We start from the raw sequence: 25997 nt of genomic DNA, 5'->3' as shown, positions 1-25997 counted from the left end.
TGCGGTCTAAACTAGAATATGCTGTTTTCATTTGGAGGCCGTACCATGCCTGCCATATAGACCGACTTGAGCGTATTCAAAAAATATTTTTGCGATTTGCCCTCCGGTCTTTGCGTTTTCAGGACCCTGTTCCAACATACAGTTCTAGGTGTCTTTTAATTAACCTTAAATCTTTAGTGAGTAGAAGATCAATGCTTCTTCATTGACATTTTTATATGATATCATCAATGGGACGGTTGACTCGCCCTATCTTTTAGAACGTATACGGTTCAATGTACCATCGCGAACCCTTCGATGTCACGATTTTTTCTGGTTAGATAGATTTAGAACGACTTATGCTTCCAACTCTCCAATTGCTAGGGCAATGAGGGAGTTTAATTTGCTGTATTCTATAGATATTGATTTTGCATTAAATAAATTTAGGTTTAAACTGCTATTGAATGAAATTATTTGAATATTTTATATTTATTAGTTAAGATATATTAGTAAATAGTCTGTAAGGAGGTTCTGATTGTCCTAGACTATAATATGAATAAATAAATAAATAAATAAATAATAATCGGTTATCACTTAACCTAAAAAAGTGCTTCCAAATAACTTTTTCGAAGCGTGATATCGTGTATCAAATATCAAACTCGCCCCTGTTGCGGGTTAGTGAAATTAAAGACTTGGGAGTAATATTTGACTCGAACTTTTCGTTTTAAAGTCATATTAATGTGTGCATTGCTAAGTCGTATTCTATACTAGCCTTTGTTAGGCGTCATAGCTTGGTATTCAGTGACTCGTATACGCTAATGCTTTTATATTCCGCGTTTGTGCGATCCAAACTTGAGTACGCGTGTTTCATCTGGTCTCCGTATTATTCCTGCCATGTTGCAAGAATTGAACGAATCCAAAAAGTATTCGTACACTTTGCATTACGCAGTCTGCGCTTCTCGGATCCTATCCCGACTTATAAAGCTCGTTGCTTATTGATTAACTTAAAATCATTACATGACAGGAGGACAATTTTATCGCTGTCGTTCGTTTTCGTTTTGTTACGTGGGGTTGTTGATTGCCCTGTGCTCTTGGAGAGGATTTTCATTAATATTCCGGCTAAAGCTCTTCGTGCTTCTGAGTTTTTTCATATTGGTGTTCTTAGGGCTCTTTATGCGCGGAATGCTCCAATTACTAGAGCCTTAATTGAGTTCAATAGAATTTCTAAATTTTGTGAGATAGATTTTTCTTGTTCGAAAGATGGCTTTCTGAGTATTTTAAATACTTTTTATAAGTAAGGTAATTTATATTAACATTTTTAACTACTTTACACTTTTATAATTAGCCTATAAGATTCTTTTTTAATTGGCTTAAATAAATAAATAAATATTTTGAATATGTTTTCTCTTGCAACAAAAAAACCATGAAAAATTGCTAAACTAAATTTTGCGGTTCATCTGCCGTAAGTGTTCGAAGTTTACATGTATGCGTTGCCAAAAACGTAACAATGTAAAAGTAATTATGTTTAAACTAATAGCGTTTGCTTCTCTGAAAAAATTTTTGCCTATATAAATGGTAAAACTCTAATAGAGTTACTCCTACCCCAGAAAAAGGCACAAAATATTTTCAGCTTCACTTTAGACCACGTTTACATACTTATGCACTAATCTACAATAAATCCTCAATAGATAATCTACGCGTTTACATATGTTCCATCCCTTGGAACATTATCTTAAATTATATTAAATTTTAACGTTTCTTTTTTATTTCGTGCCTCCAATTAGAGATACACTCTAGAAGTGGTATTTTTTCTATGAAAAAAGATCGGCATCTGTAAATCGTTCGTAATTACCGATTATCGAAGGGACTTTATATGGGAAATCTAGTTATTAAATTAACGATTAGGACTTAAATACGAAAATGAAGATAATCTCGTAATATATATGTATGTAAACTAGGTCTTTGTGCACAAACATTTTTCTTCACTCACGTAACATGCTGTATATTTGTTAAATACTGTATCACAGGCTACCAAGTAGGCCTGGTAATAAGAAACACATGTTTTGAGAATTTTGTTAATTAAAATTTAGAGTTTCATGAGATAAATTCGTTTGGTAAATTTCTTTTTATATATACGATCAGCCTTCATCCTTGATAGAATCAGAAGTGGTTCGAACGGCAACGATTGTACAACCGAAAGCACATTGAAGCTTCCTACACGTATGGTATGGTATGGTTTCGAAAACTGCATACCACTACGCTAAACGCCATTAACACGCAGATAAAGTACGCATTAAATCAAAAACCCCACCACAGAACAGTACTCGTTGCGCTAGACCAATCAAGAGCTTTTGATACAGTCAACCACGGCATTGGGCGTGACGTTCGATCTGGATCTAAATTTTGGCGAGTATGCAACCGCAATTGTACCTAAAATCCAGAGCCGCAATAGAGTCCTCAAATCTCTTGCCGGAAGCACTTGGGTAAATACAAAGAAACGCTCATTACCACTTACAAAGCAATTGGGCAGCCGATTGCACGCTACGCGTCCCCGATATGGTCGCCAAGCCTAAACGTTACTCCCTGGAAGAAAATATAGGCCTGCCATAACACCGCTCTCACAACCGCTACGGGCTGTCTTCTTATATCCCCAGAACACCACCTATACAATGAGGCGAGAGTACTCCCCATTAGGGAGAGAAATGAAATGCTGAACAAACAGTTTCTGTTGAATACCCAGAAACCTGGGCATCCCAACAGACATCTGATTGCAGAGACCACACCTAGGCATTAAGAGGAAATACGACACCTGAGAACAGAGCCGTATGAAGCAAAAAGCACAAACAGGTACTCAGTGATATTCACAAACAGGCATCCGACCTCTATGCCAGGAACTGCCCGGCGAACCCGGTTCTTAAAGAAAAATACCCAGAACTCGCAGAAGAGGAACGCACTCTCTTTAGGCAGACACTCGTCACTCTTGCTCAACTTCGATCTGGGACTGTAACAGGTTAAACTCTTACGTATCCAGAATCAACCCCGACATACATAATGTATGTCCTATTTGGAATGTGGAACCAACGCCTCTAACACCCCTCTCACTAGGGTCCACCCCTGCTGAAACTGCAAGTTTCCTTGGACTCCCGTTAGAGGATATTGATGACAATTTGTGATCCGTCGCGCCTTTTGGATGGGGCGATGCACTGCTACAACAAAAAGCCCGTGACTGCACAGACATTCGTCATTTAGCAAAAAATTTGCGAAAAATTAGACCTTATTTTCGCCATTTTATAAAGGCTGATTTTCATACATTATCTTAGTAACGATATTTGTAGTCACTACCCTCATTTCCCGACGCTTTCCACAGTGGCTTTGTCCAGCCAACCACTCTTAATCCCTCTAAACTTGAAAGAACATTAAAGCAATTTTATAATGAAATTCAAACCCAAAATCTTGAAAAAAAAACTTATGTTTGGTTTTTCCTAAAAAAATTTCGGCCTTTATATTATGAAAAAGATTAGTTTAACGTTACAAACAGTGAAGCGTTAAAACTGCAACGAGACTGTGCCTAGGGAAGCTTGCGCGCAGCCCATACGGCCATAGTAGTCTGAGCTTCAAGGCGCATGGTACCAAAATTGCACCTGTAGTGCAATGCCGCAACAAAATCATAAAATCGCTTGCCGACAGCACTTGGGGGGAAAAATATAAAGAAGCATTGCTAACAACATACAAAGGTCAACCGCTTATTTGCTACGCGTAGCAAGTTTGATTTAAAAACACACACTTGGAAAGGTTACAAACCTGCCAAAATACTGCCCTCAGAATTGTCACGGAATGCTCCCTATTATCCCTGAATATCATCTACATAGTTAGGAAAAAGAGCTCAATATAAAGGAGCATATAGAAAAGGTAAACAGTTTTTGCTGATTCCCCGAAAACTTACACCCAGCAAGCAACTGCTTGATATTTCAACTTGAAAACACATCCATTAAATCCAGAAAATCACGAGGAGGCCTGAAATATAATCCACACAAAGGGTAAACAACTTTACCAGGTTCCGCCCTGTGAACCACGTTGTCAATAAAGCTTATGAAACTTTCGCGGAACCTAAAGTTTTACTTATCCATGCTCATCCCCGACCTCTGTAATGTTGGTGCCGCATGCGATGTGTCTGCTCATATCACCAACTGACTTTCCAATTGTAATCTGCACGCCTCTAACAGCAATTTCTCTATGCTATAGTCCAACACTGTTGAAACAACAAGTTTCCTTGAACTTCCATTAGAGGACTTTCATAATAATTTGTGAGTGGTCGAGCCTATCGAAGAACAAATGTCTTTATCGCTACACGACAACAACAAATGTTTTCAATTCTATAATTTACTAGCGGGAAACAGGTGTGCTTCGCTACACCAATAGAAATATTGGAAAAGGAATAAAATATCATAGAATTTATATAATCTTTATTTCAATTCTTAATCCAAAACATTTGGATACACTAAATTTTTCCTTTTTCCATCTGGGATATGAATAAACAAACAATTTGGAATGCTTACTCTGGCATACAGGCAACGTATAGCGAAAAGCACGGCTCCTCCAAATTCAATCCGCATACTCGAAGCGTTTGTCTTTGCGCCTTGTTGACTGGCATAGCAAATGACAGGCGCACTGGAAATTACAAACGCTTGAATTCAAAAGGCATGTCTGTTGGTATCAGTGGGGTTCGCGGTATAAGCACAATTTCACCTTTGGCTTTGCCGGTCAGTATTGTTGCTTCAATTAAATTCGTCATTAACTTTTTTACATTCAGTCTTGTTCCATTACACAATTTTGGTGCATTTAAATTCCGTAATAAAATAACTGATGAGCCGACCTTCAAATTTAAACAATGCGGTGGCATACCAGACGGTTCCAATGAATTCAAAAATTCAACTGGATAACTCACTGCGTCATCTTGATTCATTGCGGTATCCACTGACCTGGCAATTTTTTCAGAATGTGATGATTGATTTCATTGACATGTACATTTTTTGGTGCCAGTATTGCGCGTTCTCTCAACCAATCGTGATTCATGTAATTTTGAACAATATTTGGAAACACTGGTTCAATCAATTCTTGTTTTGATTGGATAATTGTACAAAAATTATTTGGCAATGCAATCAAACCATTTGTTTTGTCGATTGGAATTTTGCCATTTTCGATCTCTAACAATTGCTTCGAGAACTGCTCTGCAGACTGATCATTGTGCAACTGAACACGCATGTTTATGTGTAATATTAATTTTTTCACGTATCGCCACAAAAGGGAAGACTTAAAACATGCATTGGTCTCATCTGCCGGTGTTGATCGTGAAATAACGGGCAATGTTTGTCGAAAGTCACCTGACAATAAAATTAAAGCACAACCAAAAAGCCTTCGGTTTCCACGTAAATCTTGCATCGTTCGATTTAATGCTTCCAATGATTTTTTGTTTACCATTGTACACTCATCCCATAGAATGACCGCTGCTTGTTGCAAAACTTTTGCCATCGCTGAATTTTTGGATATGTTACAGGTTGGATTTTCAACCACCTGTATATTCAATGGCAATTTTAAAGCTGAATGGGGTTTTCTTCCTCCATCCAGTAAAGTTGCAGCAATTCCAGAAGAAGCGAGTGCCAAAGCAATTTTCTGTTGCGATCGAATAGTTGCTAAAATCATTGAAATCACAAATGTTTTTCCGGTGCCGCCAGGTGCATCCAAAATATCAGAAACAGCTTGCATGCCATTGTCATATATATCCTTTTGTTGATTGTTCAATTTGGTGATGTTGAATTGAACAAATGTAGGTAAATCGTCACAGTCGAATTGTTGTTCACGCTGCAACTCTCGATCAAATAAATAATGCATTGGACGATTTGGTGAAATCAAAGCTAACTGCCCCAATTCTTTATTGGCAATCGCAAGACACATATCTTCAATTATTATGAAAGCTTCATTGTACATTTCCAATGTAATCAGCAAATCAGGATCCATTGCTCTACGACGCATCCGAATTAAAATATCTTCAGTCATGTAATCTTTATAGGGCCTATTACGGTATACAACTCAACTTAGTTGGGTTGTAATTAAAACAACTCAACTTTCAGACAACTCAACTCCTGTTCGGCATTACGAATTACAACTTATTTCAGTTGAAGTTGAATTGGTGCTGCCAACCTAAGAAAGTGATGATTTGACAGATAAATGAACAGCTGATCAATTTGTGGTGAAAATTTAAGCATTTGCAAACGTGATTTTGTTATTACAAGATATTATATGATATGAAATATATTTTAAAATGGCGAAAATGTTGGTGATTAACATGTCGCGAATACGGAAAACATTCGCGTGATCACTCCAATAGTGACAAAAGATGAGTTTCAAATGAAGTAATTTTGCAGATTTGTAAGGAAGCATTTTGCTCATTACTAAACACAATTAAGAACCATTTCGGCAAACGCGTTCGAGGGAAGGCTTAACACCTATTTTAAAATTATGCGCCACACTCCGATTACTTGCTGATGGCAGCTATCAAAAATGCTGTAGAAATGATTTTGGTGTTGGACTGGTTTTGTATATTATTGAGGAGCATATTTGTGCGAAGTGGATTAAAACCCAAACAGTAAAAGTTGTATTTTACTCTAAAACAGGATTCCCAGGAGTAGTGATTAGTATCAATGGGACTCACGTTCGCATAATTTCACCTCTTTTGGCTGCATCCGTACTGCCGCCAGCCTCGTCCAACTTCGGAATGTCGCTCCATAAAGTCAAAAAGTTATTCAATGCAATCCTTCGTGTAAACGTTGTTTTTTCTACAAATGTGTACAAAATTTTCGATTATTGTTTGATTAAAAAAGGTTTAACTACCGGCTTTAAATTTTTTGTTATTTTTTTTTTTTTAACGTTTTATGAGCCAATGCATCATCTAACTTTTATTAAAGGTGGTATCAAAAGACGCGTTTCGATCTCCGTTTTTAGGATTCGAAAGCGGAAATTAAAAATTTTATTTCTGTCGAAAAATATTAACAAAAACCCACAAAATGGCCCAGAGAGGGTCCGTAATATGAGGCCCGATCCACAGTTTTTTTGCACAGAAGATCTTTCTGTGTTGGCGGCATTTGTCCGCGATTTGTAAAAATAACCCTGGGTGGGTCCAACGCCTTTCTGCATTAGTGTGTACAAAAAGTCTGGTAAAATACAACTATATGAAAATTTTAACCGAAATGATATGACAAAAATTAAATTTTTAATTTTTGTTTTCGGATTCTTAAATCAGAGGTCGAAACGTGTTTTTGATACCAACTTTGAACATTTTTGTTAAAAATTAGGTGGTGAACCGTCTTCTAAAACTTAACATTTTTTCAAAACAACTGCATAATTGTATGAGCAAACTGCTAGTAACCAGTTGTAAGATTTTGACGTCTTTGACAACTGACCAATACAAGGTTGTAAACGGTAATGCCACAAAAAGTTGTTAGACTAGACAACTCAACCGACATTTTTTTCGGCAGGTTGAGTTGTAATCGGAAAGCATAAAGCGAAATTTCAACCCAACCAGAGTTGAGTTGTAAACGGTAATAGGGGCATATATTTATTCCACAATTCAATTGGATTCGATGGCATGCATGTTGATATTATAATCGAAAATAGCATTCGTATTTGCTGTGGATGAGATGAAATCGATACATCATGAAGTGTTGCGTCCCAATGAGTGTCATCATCTAACAAATGCAAGAGCTGACATACTTCGCGATATGTCTGATAAAAATGACCGTGAACTGTTCTTAAATCCTGAAATGAATTTGGTCCTCAAATGCTTACCAAAAACATTCGCAATTAGAAACATTCAGCATTGTTGGGATGTACCGTATACATCCTGTCCAAGGCATCTGTTTGGAAAATACCTGGATTAACATCAACTGGTTTTCCTTGTTTACGCCGTTGATATTTTTTCAATGATGCATTCCAGGTGTAATATTGCGATATATCAAATTTCTGGCAAATGTGTCGATTTCACATAATTGAAAAAAAGCAGTTAAAGTAGTTGCTGGTGGTTGTGCTGCTCTCTGCTGTACATTCTCAGTAGTGAAATAAACTCGTTGACCATTCTCCAGATGAACTGCCAAATGGACAACAACAGGATGTCTTTCGTGCAAAGGAAACGAAAAGATACGCTAAACTGCTTCATTACTGCTTATGTATCGCCCATTTGATATTGAGTGATTTCATTATTTCTATTTTCACCATCTACTCTTAAAACAGCCATATCACTTCCTTTATTCACATATTTACAAATGTATTTGATAGACTTTACTGAGTTACAGTACTCAACATTTATGTGAGCCTGAAAAACTTTTGACAGTATCGGTGAATATGGCACGACCCAACGATTGTCAACTTCGATGGTTTGATTGCGCACTCTCATTATCGCCGTTTTACCATTATTTTCAAATGATCGATGTCGATACAATGGATATTCGCCATTGCCTGTTATGGTATCGGAAATGAATGCTCTCGGATACCGCTTTGAACATTTCCCATCGAACATACAAGGTGAATTCATATTTATTTCACCGCATGGACAGTGAATCATGTTTTTTGGTACCACTTCAAATAATTCTGGATCGATGTTTTGATCTGGTATTTCGGCGGATATGACGCTATCAATCTCGTCCGGTGTTATTTTACGTACCAGCCATATCAATATGTGTGCGTGTGGTAAACCTCTTTTTTGCCATTCAATCGAATACATCCAACATTGTACCTTTCCAAAAATGCTTAATTTCACAATTAAATCCATCAGTGCCTTCAGTTTTTGCCGGAATACACGTGCTGTAACATCGTGTCGACTGTTGGTGACTGACCGTCCAACAAATTTTTTTTTATATCGTTCCACATCGGATTACATGTAAAAGTGATGAACAGATCTGGTCGGCCGTATTTTTGAACTTATGACATAGCATCTTGTGCATATTCGTGCATGTGGCGTGGACTACCAATATAAGAAGCTGGTAATATCGTCAGACGTCCGATATCATTCACATTTGCATCATTCGCTCTTGCATCTTGCAAATGTATGTACTCTTCAGATCGCAATTTGGCTTGATTGAATCGGATGAAATTGAGACGTTCAGTTTAAATTTTTGCATACATGTCTACAATGTATTGGTGAAAAAGTTTACCAAACTTCAGAAAGTAATTTTGTTCTTGTGCACGAATCACTAATCGATAAGAATAATAATTCATCGCACTAATTTTCTTTTGAACATCTCGACCTGTAAAAAATATGTTCATTCGATTTAAAATTTTAGTTTTTATTTAATATCTGATTAATATAATAAGTATATTATTTACCGGTTCTTGGATCTATCATTGGTATATTAATGTGATAACCATCATTACCTCTCCAATGTAGAATTGGACATTGTCATGCGTCGTAACTGCGATGAAGCTCCGAAATACGCTGCAATTGTTCATGTCTACGATGAAGTACAATATCGCGGGATTGAAACTGATCGTCAACAATTACAATTGCCACTTCTTCAATCGTCGGTACATTAAATTTTCTGGCATGCTCACCAAAAGGCGTTTTATCTGCTCTGATTATGATTTTGTGATTATCAGATGGCATACGATCGAGAGCGGTTTTGAACAATTTCACCAATTCATTGTTCTGATGAAAAGTTATTTGGATATCGCAAATAATCGCTCGATTTGTATGTGAGCCCATTGTGCAACGCTCATCCAACTCACGATTTTCATCTCCGATAAAATATATTTGCAAAAATTGATGGTTAGCGTCAGGAAATGGTAACAATGCACCCGCTCGATGATAAATCTGACCTTGAACCTGTAATGTGTATGCAATGTAATTTGATGTTGGATCAGAATTCTTAAAAACATTTTAGAAACTGTTACTTAGATCCACAGAACAATTAGATATTCCACATGAAGTAATCCCCTTAAATGTCGGCATAAAATTGTCTCTTATAATTTTGTAGCACCAAAAGAAGTCATTTGAAATGATGAATTATATTCTTGTATATGGCATAAAATGCTTCGACATTGGTGATCCTCCAAAAATCAATGAGTGCAGTGGATCAGCTGGAGTTTCAAATGCCGGCAATTTCACTTTGCCATTAGCATAACATATGCCAGCCGTTTCACCCAGAAACTTAGCTGCTTCACAATGTGGACATATCGCACTGATTAATCCAATATATCCATGGATACTGTAATCAATTTGTGGATCGTAATTAAAAGCAGCACGATACATATTTTCTAGAACACGACGCCATATTTGTCTTGGTCATGCTGGATTTCTTTGCCGCTGTGGTTCTGCAGATCTATTTCGTGCATATCGTTCACGTCGTATTTCATTTTGTTGTAACAGGTCATCAATACTTTGCGCTCTTCTTTGAAGTAACATTCTGTTAGCACTACGCGTACGTCGACCGATATTTTGACGTATGGCTCGAGGCATTCTCTTCAAGAGAAAGGAAAAAAATTCACTAAAACTCCATGTTCAACGCAAGAAATTTAATTTAAGAAAAGCTCATGTGCAAACAAAAAATGCGCGGTCGAAATACACCCACACGTATATGTCCAAAAGTCAAAACGAAAATACAAACCGTGCAAAAAAATTGATGAAAAACATAATAAAACATGTGCGCACGATTAGATACAGTTGAAGTCACTAAATTTATTCTGTAAAATGAACGAAGAAAGAACATTTGAAAAAATAAATTTGAAGAGAAAAACATGATACATCATTGCCACAATTTTCTACTATGTTCTTGTTCAACGATACGACATACTTCCAGAAGGAATTCCCAATGTATTATAAATATTGATATGAATTCAATTGAAAATGAAGAAATACTCAATTATGATTCGAAAACTATATAAATATTGAACACACGTGTTGATTCTCCATAGTTCATAACAAAAAGACCTAATGTCAATATACACCGAAAGTACGATGTGACGGATATGTTGTGTTGTTTCTCTTTCCATTGTTCTGAAAAATTCCTATTGCCAAAATGGCAGCCATGTTCATTGTTCATACTCTTGTCTAAGAAAACTCGATCAGATGCACATGAATCAGTACAACACATCATAAATACATTTTTTCATTACTTTTTTTTTTTAATTTTTTCATTCTTAATTTGAATTTTTTCATTCATTCTTAAAAAAAGTGTAGGAACAACAATTTTCGGGACGCTGGTGAATATATTCGTTGCACTCGAGGGATCCATGAGTAAGGTTACCAAATGGTTGTAGCGATATTGGTTCGAAAACAGGTGGGCGAATGTTTCTAATGTTGACTTGACCAGTATTTCGAAGAAACATTGTATATGTTAATCTTATGGCTATCAGATTTGGTAGTCGTAAATTTGCAAGTTTAATGGCAACAGTCAACGATTCTGTATATTCGTTTTCCCAATAAGTAATTTCTCGTCGTGAAAGAAGATTGAACACGTTGCGCCGAACTATTGTTTGTTGTGTAATGAAGAGATATTGTAAATTTTCAGTAAGGAAGCGACCATTTAAAAAAAACCAGTTGAAATTTGCGGAATGTCGGGTTTTGATTTCGAGAAATCTAAAATATTGACCGAAATAATGCATCAGCGCTTCGTCGTAAAAAATGCGATGAACTCGATACTCTTGAATTCTTGTTGCCAAAATCCCAGCCAAAAATGAATTTGCCGATGCGAAATGTATGACATCTTCATCAGAATGCAGTCGGTCAGCAATTTCCAAGATTATTTCAACAGTATTCATGGTTGTTTCTGAAGAAAAGCAACGCAATCCTATTACAATGTTGTTTCTTTGACACGACAAAATCACACTTAATAAATTTAGTGGGACATTACTCACCAAATTGAAGCACAGCATATACCGAATTTACTTAAATCCAGTTCATTTATTTTTTTCACAGTTTTTATGAAAAAAAAAAAACAAAACAAATTACTTGTTTTTTTTCGTTTGGTTTTCACTTGAGAAATACCGAACGTCAAATTATAATTCTAGAAACGTCAATTCTATTGAATAATGCAAAATGGAAATAAACACCAACTATTCCATTTCATGAAAGAACGCAAATATGCAAATAAGCACCATCTATTGGTATGAAACGTAGCCGTAGCTTGGTGTGATACATCTCATGAACCGCTCAACCAAGTTCAATCAAACTTTACAGAAACCATCTACATGATATGCCAAATGTACCGTAGAAATTTGGTTGAATTTGTTGGAGCCGGTCTCAAGTTATAAAGTAACACCAAAAATTAAAAGATTTGAAATGTTTTTGTAATCTGCGAGTATTGCTCATATTGCTTTATACAATTGTTTTTGTTATTGATATTAGAGAAATCGCCGTTTGTAAACTTTGGAATTTTTCTCTAATATCAATATTTTTGTAATCGTTTAGCGCGAATTATTATTAGTTATTTACTTTTACGAGCTATTTTCATTAATTTCAAATTGTCAGGTGTTTCACTGCAATATTGCCAGCTGGTTGACACAATGTTATTCCAAAAAAATTGCACTGGCTATACTGGCTACGTAATGGGTTTGGCAGTCGCTGTGAATACGTAGTGAGTGACTACGTAAGAGGACAAACGCAAATACATAAGAAGTTGTAAAATACGAACTTCTGGGTGAATGTGAATGTGAGTGACTGCGACGCAAACATTCACGGTGACATACATAATAAGGGCCTTAATGTAGGTGCATCATCTGCTGTAGTTAATTACACTACTTTTATGTGATTATTAAGGCACGAAAAAAAAAAGATTTCTCAATTTGCGTAGCAAGAAAAATCTCATTTTCAAAATGTACGTTTTTGTTTGAGAACGCTATCAACGGTTATATTAGGTACATTTAAGATTGAACAAACTATTTAAATTTAATGCGAGTTTGAATTGGCTACAACCATCAACCATGCCACTTTGGTGTTCATCTTAAGCGGCCGAAGTCGCAGGGTTAAACTCTTTGAACTTTGGCTCATGAAAAATTAAAAATAAATCATAAGCGCGATTTGCCTCCGACGAGATTTTGACCGAGCTCCTCTTCCAACATTCCTCGTGCTCCTGTTTAATTTTTCCTACATGATTTTTGAGAACATTTTGATAACAGAAATACACTCGGAGTGTTTACCATATCACTGACGCGGGGACCACGCTTAGAAATTTATAAAAATGTTCACTGAGCCAAAAAAAAAATAATCTTTCGGTATCCAATTGTATGCATTCGTTGATTAATATGTTCTTAAAATCGGTTGTTGAAAATAACATGTTGCTAATACGCAGTCAATACGCCTTTTATTTCAGGTTTCGCGAGAACGTGGAGAGCAGTTAGCAGTGGAATATGGGATTAAATTTATGGAGACTTCTGCTAAAGCCAGTATCAATGTCGAAGACGCTTTTTTAACTTTGGCTAGCGATATTAAAGCGAAAATGGAAAAACGTTTGGTAATCATATTCATGTGATAAAAACGTTTATTCATACTTATATACTTAAATTTTTAATTTACTATTTTAGGAAGCTTGCAACCCGCCGAAAGGAGGGCATCAATTAAAATTTGCAGAAACACGGAAAACAGACACATGGCTCTCAAGATGCAATTTACTTTGACGAGGACAAAATTTTACATACCATAATATATTTGCCAATTCTCAAATGTTTAAATTTTAAGTTTTATAATAAAATTAAAAAAATTACACTGTAGCATTTGGATAGCAAAAAATATGTGTCCGATTGCTCGTATTATGGGATTAATAAATGTGAATTGGAAATTTACTTCGTTACGCCGCAAAAAGTAAATCTATTCCCGCATTGTCTTCCACACTGGAGCAGACCTTATCGTATATTACTCGTTGCTCATTAGTTAGCTTTAGCTCATTTTCTAATAAAACGTGGTGAAGCTCGTGGGTATTGTTATTTCGCACATTGTAGAAACGGGATCTAAGTCTGATCTAGTGCGGTTAGGATCAGGCAAACCGAAATCCTTTATACGTTTCTCTGCATATGATAAAAAAAATTATCAAGAAGAATATGGCCTGTATTATAAAATGTCTTCAGTAAAGTCCATTTCACCTGAAATAAAAGGCGTATTGGCTATCAGATTTGGTAGTCGTAAATTTGCAAGTTTAATGGCAACAGAACGATTCTGTATATTCGTTTTCCCAATAAGTGATTTCTCGTCGTGAAAGAAGATTGAACACGTTGCGCCGAACTGTTGTTTGTTGGGACAGTTGTGTAATGAAGAGATATTGTAAATTTTCAGTAAGGAAGCGACCATTTAAAAAAAACCAGTTGAAATTTGCGGAATGTCGGGTTTTGATTTCGAGAAATCTAAAATATTGACCGAAATAATGCATCAGCGCTTCGTCGTAAAAAATGCGATGAACTCGATACTCTTGAATTCTTGTTGCCAAAATCCCAGCCAAAAATGAATTTGCCGATGCGAAATGTATGACATCTTCATCAGAATGCAGTCGGTCAGCAATTTCCAAGATTATTTCAACAGTATTCATTGTTGTTTCTGAAGAAAAGCAACGCAATCCTATTACAATGTTGTTTCTTTGACACGACAAAATCACACTTAATAAATTTAGTGGGACATTACTCACCAAATTGAAGCACAGAATATACCGAATTTACTTAAATCCAGTTCATTTATTTTTTTTCACAGTTTTTATGAAAAAAAACAAAACAAATTACTTGTTTTTTTCGTTTGGTTTTCACTTGAGAAATACCGAACGTCAAATTATAATTCTAGAAACGTCAATTCCATTGAATAATGCAAAATGGAAATAAGCACCAGCTATTCCATTTCATGAAATAACGCAAATATGCAAATAAGCACCATCTATAGGTATGAAACGTAGCCGTAGCTTGGTGTGATACATCTCATGAACCGCTCAACCAAGTTCAATCAAACTTTACAGAAACCATCTACATGATAGGCCAAATGTACCGTAGAAATTTGGTCTCAAGTTATAAAGTAACACCAAAAATTTAAAGTTTTGAAATATTTTTGTAATCTGCGAGTATTGCTCATATTGCTTTATACAATTGTTTTTGTTATTGATATTAGAGAAATCGCCGTTTGTAAACTTTGGAATTTTTCTCTAATATCAATATTTTTGTAATCGTTTAGCGCGAATTATTATTAGTTATTTACTTTTACGAGCTATTTTCATTAATTTCCAATTGTCAGGTGTTTCGCTGCAATATTGCCAGCTGGTTGACACAATGTTATTCCAAAAAAATTGCACTGGCTATAATGGCTACGTAATGGGTTTGGCAGTCGCTGTGAATACGTAGTGACTACGTAAGAGGACAAACGCAAATACATATGTAAGAAGTTGTAAAATACGAACTTCTTGGTGAATGTGAATGTGAGTGACTGCGACGCAAACATTCACGGTGACATACATAATAAAGGCCTTAATGTAGGTGCATCACCTGCTGTAGTTAATTACACTACTTTTGTGTGCTTATTAAGGCACAAAAAAAAAAGATTTCTCAATTTGCGTAGCAAGGAAAATCTCATTTTCAAAATGTACGTTTTTGTTTGAGAACGCTATCAAAGGTTATATTAGGTACATTTAAGATTTTACAAAATATTTAAATTCAATGCGAGTTTGAATTGGCTACAACCATCAACCATGCAACTTTGGTGCTCATCTTAAGCGGTCGAAGTCGCAGGACTAAACTCTATTGAACTTTGGCTCATTAGAAATTAAAAATAAATCATTAGCGCGATTTGCCTCCGACGAGATTTTGACCGAGCTCCTCTTCCAACATTCCTCGTGCTCCTGTTTAATTTTTCGTACGTGATTTTTGAAAACCTTTTGATAGCAGAAATACACTCGGAGTGTTTACCATATCACTGACGCGGGGTCCACGCTTAGAAATTTATAAAAATGTTCACTGAGCCAAAAAAAAAATAATCCTTCGGTATCCAATTGGTATCCAATTGTATGCATTCGTTGATTAATATGTTCTTAAAATCGGTTGTTGAAAATAACATTTTGCTAATACGGAGTCAATACGCCTTTTATTTCAGGTTTCGCGAGAACGTGGGGAGCAGTTAGCAGTGGAATATGGGATTAAATTTATGGAGACTTCTGCTAAAGCCAGTATCAATGTCGAAGACGCTTTTTTAACTTTGGCTAGCGATATTAAAGCGAAAATGGAAAAACGTTTGGTAATCATATTCGTGTGATAAAAACGTTTATTCATACTTACATATATACTTAAATTTTTAATTTACTATTTTAGGAAGCTAGCAACCCGCCGAAAGGAGGGCATCAATTAAAATTTGCAGAAACACGGAAAACAGACACATGGCTCTCAAGATGCAATTTACTTTGACGAGGACAAAATTTTACATACTATAATATATTTGCCAATTCTCAAATGTTTAAATTTTAAGTTTTATAATAAAATGAAAAAAATTACACTGCAGCATTTGGATAGCAAAAAATATGTGTCCGATTGCTCGTATTATGGGATTAATAAATGTGAATTGGAAATTTATAAATTCACTAGCAAGTACCCGGCTTACTTCGTTACGCCGCAAAAAGTAAATCTATTCCCGCATTGTCTTCCACACTGGAGCAGACCTTATCGTATATTACTCGTTGCTCATTAGTTAGCTTTAGCTAATTTTCTAATAAAAAGTGGTGAAGCTCATGGGTATTGTTATTTCGCACATTGTAGAAACGGGATCTAAGTCTGACCTAGTGCGGTTAGGATCAGGCAAACCGAAACCTTTTATACGTTTCTCTGCATATGAAAAAAAAACCAATTATCAAGAAGAATAAGGCCTGTATTATAAAATGTCTTCAGTAAAGTCCATTTCAAGATCACTACTACTCTGGCGCACATTATGCAAAATATCTTTACATAAATTTTTGCAGAACAAATTCCATAGATATGTTGGATCAGAAATTTCGCAATAAGCTTGATAGAAAAGAGCGCTCCCATTTTGTGCGCGCTCTCAGAGACGGTGACATCAAACAATGTTTTCTTCCAATGACTATCATCCTGCAGTAAATGTCGTGCCTGGCAAGCTGCTCGATATGTTGTATATAGTTGACCATCTTTTCAACGTAAATAAGTGAAAGATGTCGGTCCTTGAACATGATGTACTAGTAGTGGTTTGTGGTGATTCCTGCAGTACGCTTTCGACATTACTCGGTGTGAAATAAACCCTTTGTCCATTTCTAAGTGAACAGATAGATGTACAACCGTCGGGAATTTTTAGTAATTATATCACACAACATCGGATCTTCGTCTTTACTTGGAATTTCCGCTGATATAATGCGATCCATTTCATCGGAAAAACTTTTATCTATTAACCAAATTAAAATATGCGCGTGAGGCAAACCTCGTTTTTGCTTCAACAGTAAACATATGGCATCTAACTTACAAAAATATCTTGTTTTGTAATTAAACTCATGAGTTGGTATAGTTGGATATGGAATACTCTTGGCACAATGTCACGGCGCTCACTTGGTCGTTGATTAGGAAATAATTCGTTTTTGACTTCACTCCACTCAGGACTGCATGTGAATGTTTTAGATAAGTCAGGCCTTCCATAATGACGGACATATAAGAGGGCGTATTGTGTACGTTCATGCAAATATCGAGTCGATCCAGTAAATGAAGACGGCAAAATTACTAACTGACCAATATTTTCAGGATTGCAATCCTCGTTAACAGCATCCTTTAGATGTATATAATTATCTGTACGCAACGTGTTTTGGTGCGCTTATAAAATTCAACGTTTTGGTCATCATTTTAGCAGCCATGTCCACACAGTATTGGTTAAAGAGATATCCATATCTATGAAGCGCATTATAGCTGTTTTCTCTAATCATAATTTTATATACATAAAAATGCATACATGAAACTGTTTTTTATGGGTTAGGTGCCCACTGCTTGGAGAAGTTTGCGGTACATTTATGCTGTAACCGTCCCCGCACAAAAAACAGATTTCTCAATTTGCGTAGCAAGGAAAATCTCATTTTAAAAATGTACGTTTTAGTTTGAGAACGCTATCAACGGTTATATTAGGTACATTTAAGATTGAACAAAATGTTTAAATTCAATGCTAGTTTGAATTGGCTACAACCATCAACCATGCCACTTTGGTGCTCATCTTTAGCGGCCGAAGTCGCAGGGTTAAACTCTATTGAACTTTGGCTCATGAAAAATTAAAAGTAAATCATTAGCGCGATTTATCTCCGACGAGATTTTGACCGAGCTCCTCTTCCAACTTTCGTCGTGCTCCTGTTTAGATAGCAGAAAGACACTCGGAGTGTTTGCGATATCACTGACGCGGGGACCACACTTAGAAATTTATAAAAATGTTCACTGAGCCAAAAAAAAATAATCCTTCGGTATCCAATTGTATGCATTCGTTGATTAATATGTTCTTAATATCCGTTGTTGAAAATAACATGTTGCTAATATGGAGTCAATACACCTTTTATTTCAGGTTTCGCGAGAATGTGGGAAGCAGTTAGAAGTGGAATATGGGTTAAATTTATGGAGACTTCTGCTAAAGCCAGTATCAATGTCGAAGACGCTTTTTTAACTTTGGCTAGCGATATTAAAGCGAAAATGGAAAAACATTTGGTAATCATATTCATGTGATAAACACGTTTATTCATACTTATATACTTAAATTTTTAATTTACTATTTTAGGAAGCTTTCAACCCGCCGAAAGGAGGGCATCAATTAAAATTTGCAGAAACACGGAAAACAGACACATGGCTCTCAAGATGCAATTCACTTTGACGAGGACAAAATTTTACATACCATAATATATTTGCCAATTCTCAAATGTTTAAATTTTAAGTTTTATAATAAAATGAAAAAAATTACACGGTAGCATTTGGATAGCAAAAAATATGTGTCCAATTGCTTGTATTATGGGATTAATAAATGTGAACTGGAAATTTATAAATTCACTAGCAAGTACCCGGCTTACTTCGTTACGCCGCAAAAAGTAAATCTATTCCCGCATTGTTTTCCACAATGGAGCAGACCTTATCGTATATTACTCGTTGCTCATTAGTTAGCTTTATCTCATTTTCTAATAAAAAGTGGTGCAGCTCATGGGTATTGTGCGTTATTTCGCACATTGTAGAAACGGTATCTAAGTCTGATCTAGTGCGGTTAGGATCAGGCAAACCGAAATCCTTTATACGTTTCTCTGCATATGAAAAAACCAAATTATCAAGAAGAATAAGGCCTGTATTATCAAATGTCTTCAGTAAAGTCCATTTCAGGATCAGTACTACTCTGGCGCACATTATGCAAAATATCTTCACATAAATTTTTGCAGAACAAATTCCATAAATTTGTTGGATCAGAAATTTCGCAATAAGCATGATAGAAAAGAGCACTTTCATTTTGTGCGCGCTATCAGAGACGGTGGCATCAAACAATGTATTCTTCCAATGACTATCATCCTGCAGTAAATGTCGTGCCTGGCAAGCTGCTCCATATGTTGTATATAGTAGACCATCTACTCAACGTAAATCAGTGAAAGATGTCGGTCCTCGAGCATGATGTAGTAGTAGTAGTGGTTTATGGTGATTCCTGCAGTACGTTTTCGACATTACTCGATGTGAAATAAACCCTTTGTCCATTTTCTAGGTGAACAGATAGATGTACAACCGTTGGGAATCGCTCATGAATCGAAAATCCCAGTAATCTCCAAATACCTGCTGATGTGCTTAAATATCTGTCATTCGACAACTTTTGCTCTTCGTCCTTATTATTTTGAACGGAAAAGTCGCTGCGTCGCTACCTTTGTTGACATACATACTTACAAATATATTTTATTGATTGCGCTGAATGAAAGTACTCTACATTTATGTGAGCGGAGAAGCATCTGGAAAGAACGGGACAATATGGAACGATCCGTCGTTGTCGACATTGTACCCACTAGAAAGTACATGGGTATAGCCACGGTCCGCTGAAGACCTTCGTCTATATTTTGGATATCCATCTTCCCCGGTCTGCGTATGCTGTAGGAGCTCGCGTGGGTATCGTTTTGAGCATCGTCCATTCAACATACAGGGCGATGATAAATGATCAACCACACATCGGCCGTGGATCATATTTTTAGTAATTATATCATACAACATCGGATCTTCGCCTTTATTTGGAATTTCCGCGGATCGTATATCCATGTCATCGGGAAAAATTTTATCTAATAACCAAATTAAAATATGCGCGTGAGGCAAACCTCGTTTTTGCTATTCAACAGTAAACATATGGCATCTAACTTTTACAAAAATATCTTGTTTTGTAATTAAACTCATGATTTGGTGAGGTTTGATATGGAATACTCTTGACACAATATCACGGCGCTCACTTGGTCGTTGATTAGGAAACAATTCGTTTTTGATTTCACTCCACTCTGGATTGCACGTGAAAGTTTTAAATAAGTCAGGCCTTCCATTATGACGGACATATAAGAGGGCGTGTTGTGTACGTTCATGCAAATATCGAGGCGATTCAGTAAATGAAGACGGCAAAATTACTAAGTGAGCAATATTTTCAGGATTGCAATCCTCGTTAACAGCATCCTTTAGATGTACATAATTATTTGTACGTAACGTGTTTTGGTATGCTCTTATAAAATTCAACGTTTTGGTCATCATTTTAGCAGCCATGTCCACACAGTATTGGTTAAAGAGTTATCCATATCTATGAAGCGCATTAAAGCTGTTTTCTCTAATCATAATTTTATATACATAAAATTGCATACATGAAACTGTTTTTTATGGGTTAGGTGCCCACGGCGCTCACTTGGTCGTTGATTAGGAAATAATTCGTTTTTGACTTCACTCCACTCAGGACTGCATGTGAATGTTTTAGATAAGTCAGGCCTTCCATAATGACGGACATATAAGAGGGCGTATTGTGTACGTTCATGCAAATATCGAGTCGATCCAGTAAATGAAGACGGCAAAATTACTAACTGACCAATATTTTCAGGATTGCAATCCTCGTTAACAGCATCCTTTAGATGTATATAATTATCTGTACGCAACGTGTTTTGGTGCGCTTATAAAATTCAACGTTTTGGTCATCATTTTAGCAGCCATGTCCACACAGTATTGGTTAAAGAGATATCCATATCTATGAAGCGCATTATAGCTGTTTTCTCTAATCATAATTTTATATACATAAAAATGCATACATGAAACTGTTTTTTATGGGTTAGGTGCCCACTGCTTGGAGAAGTTTGCGGTACATTTATGCTGTAACCGTCCCCGCACAAAAAACAGATTTCTCAATTTGCGTAGCAAGGAAAATCTCATTTTAAAAATGTACGTTTTAGTTTGAGAACGCTATCAACGGTTATATTAGGTACATTTAAGATTGAACAAAATGTTTAAATTCAATGCTAGTTTGAATTGGCTACAACCATCAACCATGCCACTTTGGTGCTCATCTTTAGCGGCCGAAGTCGCAGGGTTAAACTCTATTGAACTTTGGCTCATGAAAAATTAAAAGTAAATCATTAGCGCGATTTATCTCCGACGAGATTTTGACCGAGCTCCTCTTCCAACTTTCGTCGTGCTCCTGTTTAGATAGCAGAAAGACACTCGGAGTGTTTGCGATATCACTGACGCGGGGACCACACTTAGAAATTTATAAAAATGTTCACTGAGCCAAAAAAAAATAATCCTTCGGTATCCAATTGTATGCATTCGTTGATTAATATGTTCTTAATATCCGTTGTTGAAAATAACATGTTGCTAATATGGAGTCAATACACCTTTTATTTCAGGTTTCGCGAGAATGTGGGAAGCAGTTAGAAGTGGAATATGGGTTAAATTTATGGAGACTTCTGCTAAAGCCAGTATCAATGTCGAAGACGCTTTTTTAACTTTGGCTAGCGATATTAAAGCGAAAATGGAAAAACATTTGGTAATCATATTCATGTGATAAACACGTTTATTCATACTTATATACTTAAATTTTTAATTTACTATTTTAGGAAGCTTTCAACCCGCCGAAAGGAGGGCATCAATTAAAATTTGCAGAAACACGGAAAACAGACACATGGCTCTCAAGATGCAATTCACTTTGACGAGGACAAAATTTTACATACCATAATATATTTGCCAATTCTCAAATGTTTAAATTTTAAGTTTTATAATAAAATGAAAAAAATTACACGGTAGCATTTGGATAGCAAAAAATATGTGTCCAATTGCTTGTATTATGGGATTAATAAATGTGAACTGGAAATTTATAAATTCACTAGCAAGTACCCGGCTTACTTCGTTACGCCGCAAAAAGTAAATCTATTCCCGCATTGTTTTCCACAATGGAGCAGACCTTATCGTATATTACTCGTTGCTCATTAGTTAGCTTTATCTCATTTTCTAATAAAAAGTGGTGCAGCTCATGGGTATTGTGCGTTATTTCGCACATTGTAGAAACGGTATCTAAGTCTGATCTAGTGCGGTTAGGATCAGGCAAACCGAAATCCTTTATACGTTTCTCTGCATATGAAAAAACCAAATTATCAAGAAGAATAAGGCCTGTATTATCAAATGTCTTCAGTAAAGTCCATTTCAGGATCATTACTACTCTGGCGCACATTATGCAAAATATCTTCACATAAATTTTTGCAGAACAAATTCCATAAATTTGTTGGATCAGAAATTTCGCAATAAGCATGATAGAAAAGAGCACTTTCATTTTGTGCGCGCTATCAGAGACGGTGGCATCAAACAATGTATTCTTCCAATGACTATCATCCTGCAGTAAATGTCGTGCCTGGCAAGCTGCTCCATATGTTGTATATAGTAGACCATCTACTCAACGTAAATCAGTGAAAGATGTCGGTCCTCGAGCATGATGTAGTAGTAGTAGTGGTTTATGGTGATTCCTGCAGTACGTTTTCGACATTACTCGATGTGAAATAAACCCTTTGTCCATTTTCTAGGTGAACAGATAGATGTACAACCGTTGGGAATCGCTCATGAATCGAAAATCCCAGTAATCTCCAAATACCTGCTGATGTGCTTAAATATCTGTCATTCGACAACTTTTGCTCTTCGTCCTTATTATTTTGAACGGAAAAGTCGCTGTGTCGCTACCTTTGTTGACATACATACTTACAAATATATTTTATTGATTGCGCTGAATGAAAGTACTCTACATTTATGTGAGCGGAGAAGCATCTGGAAAGAACGGGACAATATGGAACGATCCGTCGTTGTCGACATTGTACCCATTAGAAAGTACATGGGTATAGCCACGGTCCGCTGAAGACCTTCGTCTATATTTTGGATATCCATCTTCCCCGGTCTGCGTATGCTGTAGGAGCTCGCGTGGGTATCGTTTTGAGCATCGTCCATTCAACATACTGGGCGATGATAAATGATCAACCACACATCGGCCGTGGATCATATTTTTAGTAATTATATCATACAACATCGGATCTTCGCCTTTATTTGGAATTTCCGCGGATCGCATATCCATGTCATCGGGAAAAATTTTATCTAATAACCAAATTAAAATATGCGCGTGAGGCAAACCTCGTTTTTGCTATTCAACAGTAAACATATGGCATCTAACTTTTACAAAAATATCTTGTTTTGTAATTAAACTCATGATTTGGTGAGGTTTGATATGGAATACTCTTGACACAATATCACGGCGCTCACTTGGTCGTTGATTAGGAAACAATTCGTTTTTGATTTCACTCCACTCTGGATTGCACGTGAAAGTTTTAAATAAGTCAGGCCTTCCATTATGACGGACATATAAGAGGGCGTGTTGTGTACGTTCATGCAAATATCGAGGCGATTCAGTAAATGAAGACGGCAAAATTACTAAGTGAGCAATATTTTCAGGATTGCAATCCTCGTTAACAGCATCCTTTAGATGTACATAATTATTTGTACGTAACGTGTTTTGGTATGCTCTTATAAAATTCAACGTTTTGGTCATCATTTTAGCAGCCATGTCCACACAGTATTGGTTAAAGAGTTATCCACATCTATGAAGCGCATTAAAGCTGTTTTCTCTAATCATAATTTTATATACATAAAATTGCATACATGAAACTGTTTTTTATGGGTTAGGTGCCCACGGCGCTCACTTGGTCGTTGATTAGGAAATAATTCGTTTTTGACTTCACTCCACTCAGGACTGCATGTGAATGTTTTAGATAAGTCAGGCCTTCCATAATGACGGACATATAAGAGGGCGTATTGTGTACGTTCATGCAAATATCGAGTCGATCCAGTAAATGAAGACGGCAAAATTACTAACTGACCAATATTTTCAGGATTGCAATCCTCGTTAACAGCATCCTTTAGATGTATATAATTATCTGTACGCAACGTGTTTTGGTGTGCTTATAAAATTCAACGTTTTGGTCATCATTTTAGCAGCCATGTCCACACAGTATTGGTTAAAGAGATATCCATATCTATGAAGCGCATTATAGCTGTTTTCTCTAATCATAATTTTATATACATAAAAATGCATACATGAAACTGTTTTTTATGGGTTAGGTGCCCACTGCTTGGAGAAGTTTGCGGTACATTTATGCTGTAACCGTCCCCGCACAAAAAACAGATTTCTCAATTTGCGTAGCAAGGAAAATCTCATTTTAAAAATGTACGTTTTAGTTTGAGAACGCTATCAACGGTTATATTAGGTACATTTAAGATTGAACAAAATGTTTAAATTCAATGCTAGTTTGAATTGGCTACAACCATCAACCATGCCACTTTGGTGCTCATCTTTAGCGGCCGAAGTCGCAGGGTTAAACTCTATTGAACTTTGGCTCATGAAAAATTAAAAGTAAATCATTAGCGCGATTTATCTCCGACGAGATTTTGACCGAGCTCCTCTTCCAACTTTCGTCGTGCTCCTGTTTAGATAGCAGAAAGACACTCGGAGTGTTTGCGATATCACTGACGCGGGGACCACACTTAGAAATTTATAAAAATGTTCACTGAGCCAAAAAAAAATAATCCTTCGGTATCCAATTGTATGCATTCGTTGATTAATATGTTCTTAATATCCGTTGTTGAAAATAACATGTTGCTAATATGGAGTCAATACACCTTTTATTTCAGGTTTCGCGAGAATGTGGGAAGCAGTTAGAAGTGGAATATGGGTTAAATTTATGGAGACTTCTGCTAAAGCCAGTATCAATGTCGAAGACGCTTTTTTAACTTTGGCTAGCGATATTAAAGCGAAAATGGAAAAACATTTGGTAATCATATTCATGTGATAAACACGTTTATTCATACTTATATACTTAAATTTTTAATTTACTATTTTAGGAAGCTTTCAACCCGCCGAAAGGAGGGCATCAATTAAAATTTGCAGAAACACGGAAAACAGACACATGGCTCTCAAGATGCAATTCACTTTGACGAGGACAAAATTTTACATACCATAATATATTTGCCAATTCTCAAATGTTTAAATTTTAAGTTTTATAATAAAATGAAAAAAATTACACGGTAGCATTTGGATAGCAAAAAATATGTGTCCAATTGCTTGTATTATGGGATTAATAAATGTGAACTGGAAATTTATAAATTCACTAGCAAGTACCCGGCTTACTTCGTTACGCCGCAAAAAGTAAATCTATTCCCGCATTGTTTTCCACAATGGAGCAGACCTTATCGTATATTACTCGTTGCTCATTAGTTAGCTTTATCTCATTTTCTAATAAAAAGTGGTGCAGCTCATGGGTATTGTGCGTTATTTCGCACATTGTATCTAAGTCTGATCTAGTGCGGTTAGGATCAGGCAAACCGAAATCCTTTATACGTTTCTCTGCATATGAAAAAACCAAATTATCAAGAAGAATAAGGCCTGTATTATCAAATGTCTTCAGTAAAGTCCATTTCAGGATCATTACTACTCTGGCGCACATTATGCAAAATATCTTCACATAAATTTTTGCAGAACAAAT

General features: G+C 36.1%; 1 protein-coding gene and 2 long non-coding RNA genes across 6 annotated transcripts in view; all 3 read left to right on the top strand.

Annotated features, from left to right (window-relative positions):
* The window catches only part of Rab8 (RAS oncogene family member Rab8), a 252562-nt gene extending 236068 nt beyond the window's left edge, over nt 1-16494 (top strand). Inside the window, exons 4-5 of one of the 4 annotated variants that reach the window (XM_067790109.1) lie at nt 16076-16216; nt 16291-16494. In XM_067790109.1, the coding sequence (XP_067646210.1) occupies nt 16076-16216; nt 16291-16383 (234 nt within the window). In that variant the 3' untranslated portion in view covers nt 16384-16494. Of the gene's footprint in view, nt 1-13331; nt 13473-13542; nt 13803-16075; nt 16217-16290 lie in introns of those variants that run through there. The other 3 variants (XM_067790111.1, XM_067790108.1, XR_010953782.1) reach the window with 3 other exon arrangements.
* Nucleotides 16495-19670: 3176 nt separating this feature from the next.
* LOC137251928 (uncharacterized) lies at nt 19671-22219 on the top strand. The gene is made up of 2 exons (XR_010953394.1): nt 19671-21970; nt 22041-22219. It is a non-coding gene; the product is annotated as an uncharacterized lncRNA (long non-coding RNA).
* Nucleotides 22220-23563: 1344 nt separating this feature from the next.
* LOC137252451 (uncharacterized) lies at nt 23564-25535 on the top strand. Its single transcript, XR_010953563.1, has 2 exons — nt 23564-25286; nt 25357-25535. It is a non-coding gene; the product is annotated as an uncharacterized lncRNA (long non-coding RNA).
* Nucleotides 25536-25997: the final 462 nt, after the last annotated feature.

This window comes from Eurosta solidaginis, chromosome 5 (genome assembly GCF_040869045.1).
Source record: "Eurosta solidaginis isolate ZX-2024a chromosome 5, ASM4086904v1, whole genome shotgun sequence".
NCBI classification, from domain to species: domain Eukaryota; kingdom Metazoa; phylum Arthropoda; class Insecta; order Diptera; family Tephritidae; genus Eurosta; species Eurosta solidaginis.
This window is presented reverse-complemented; position numbering and strand designations above follow the sequence as displayed.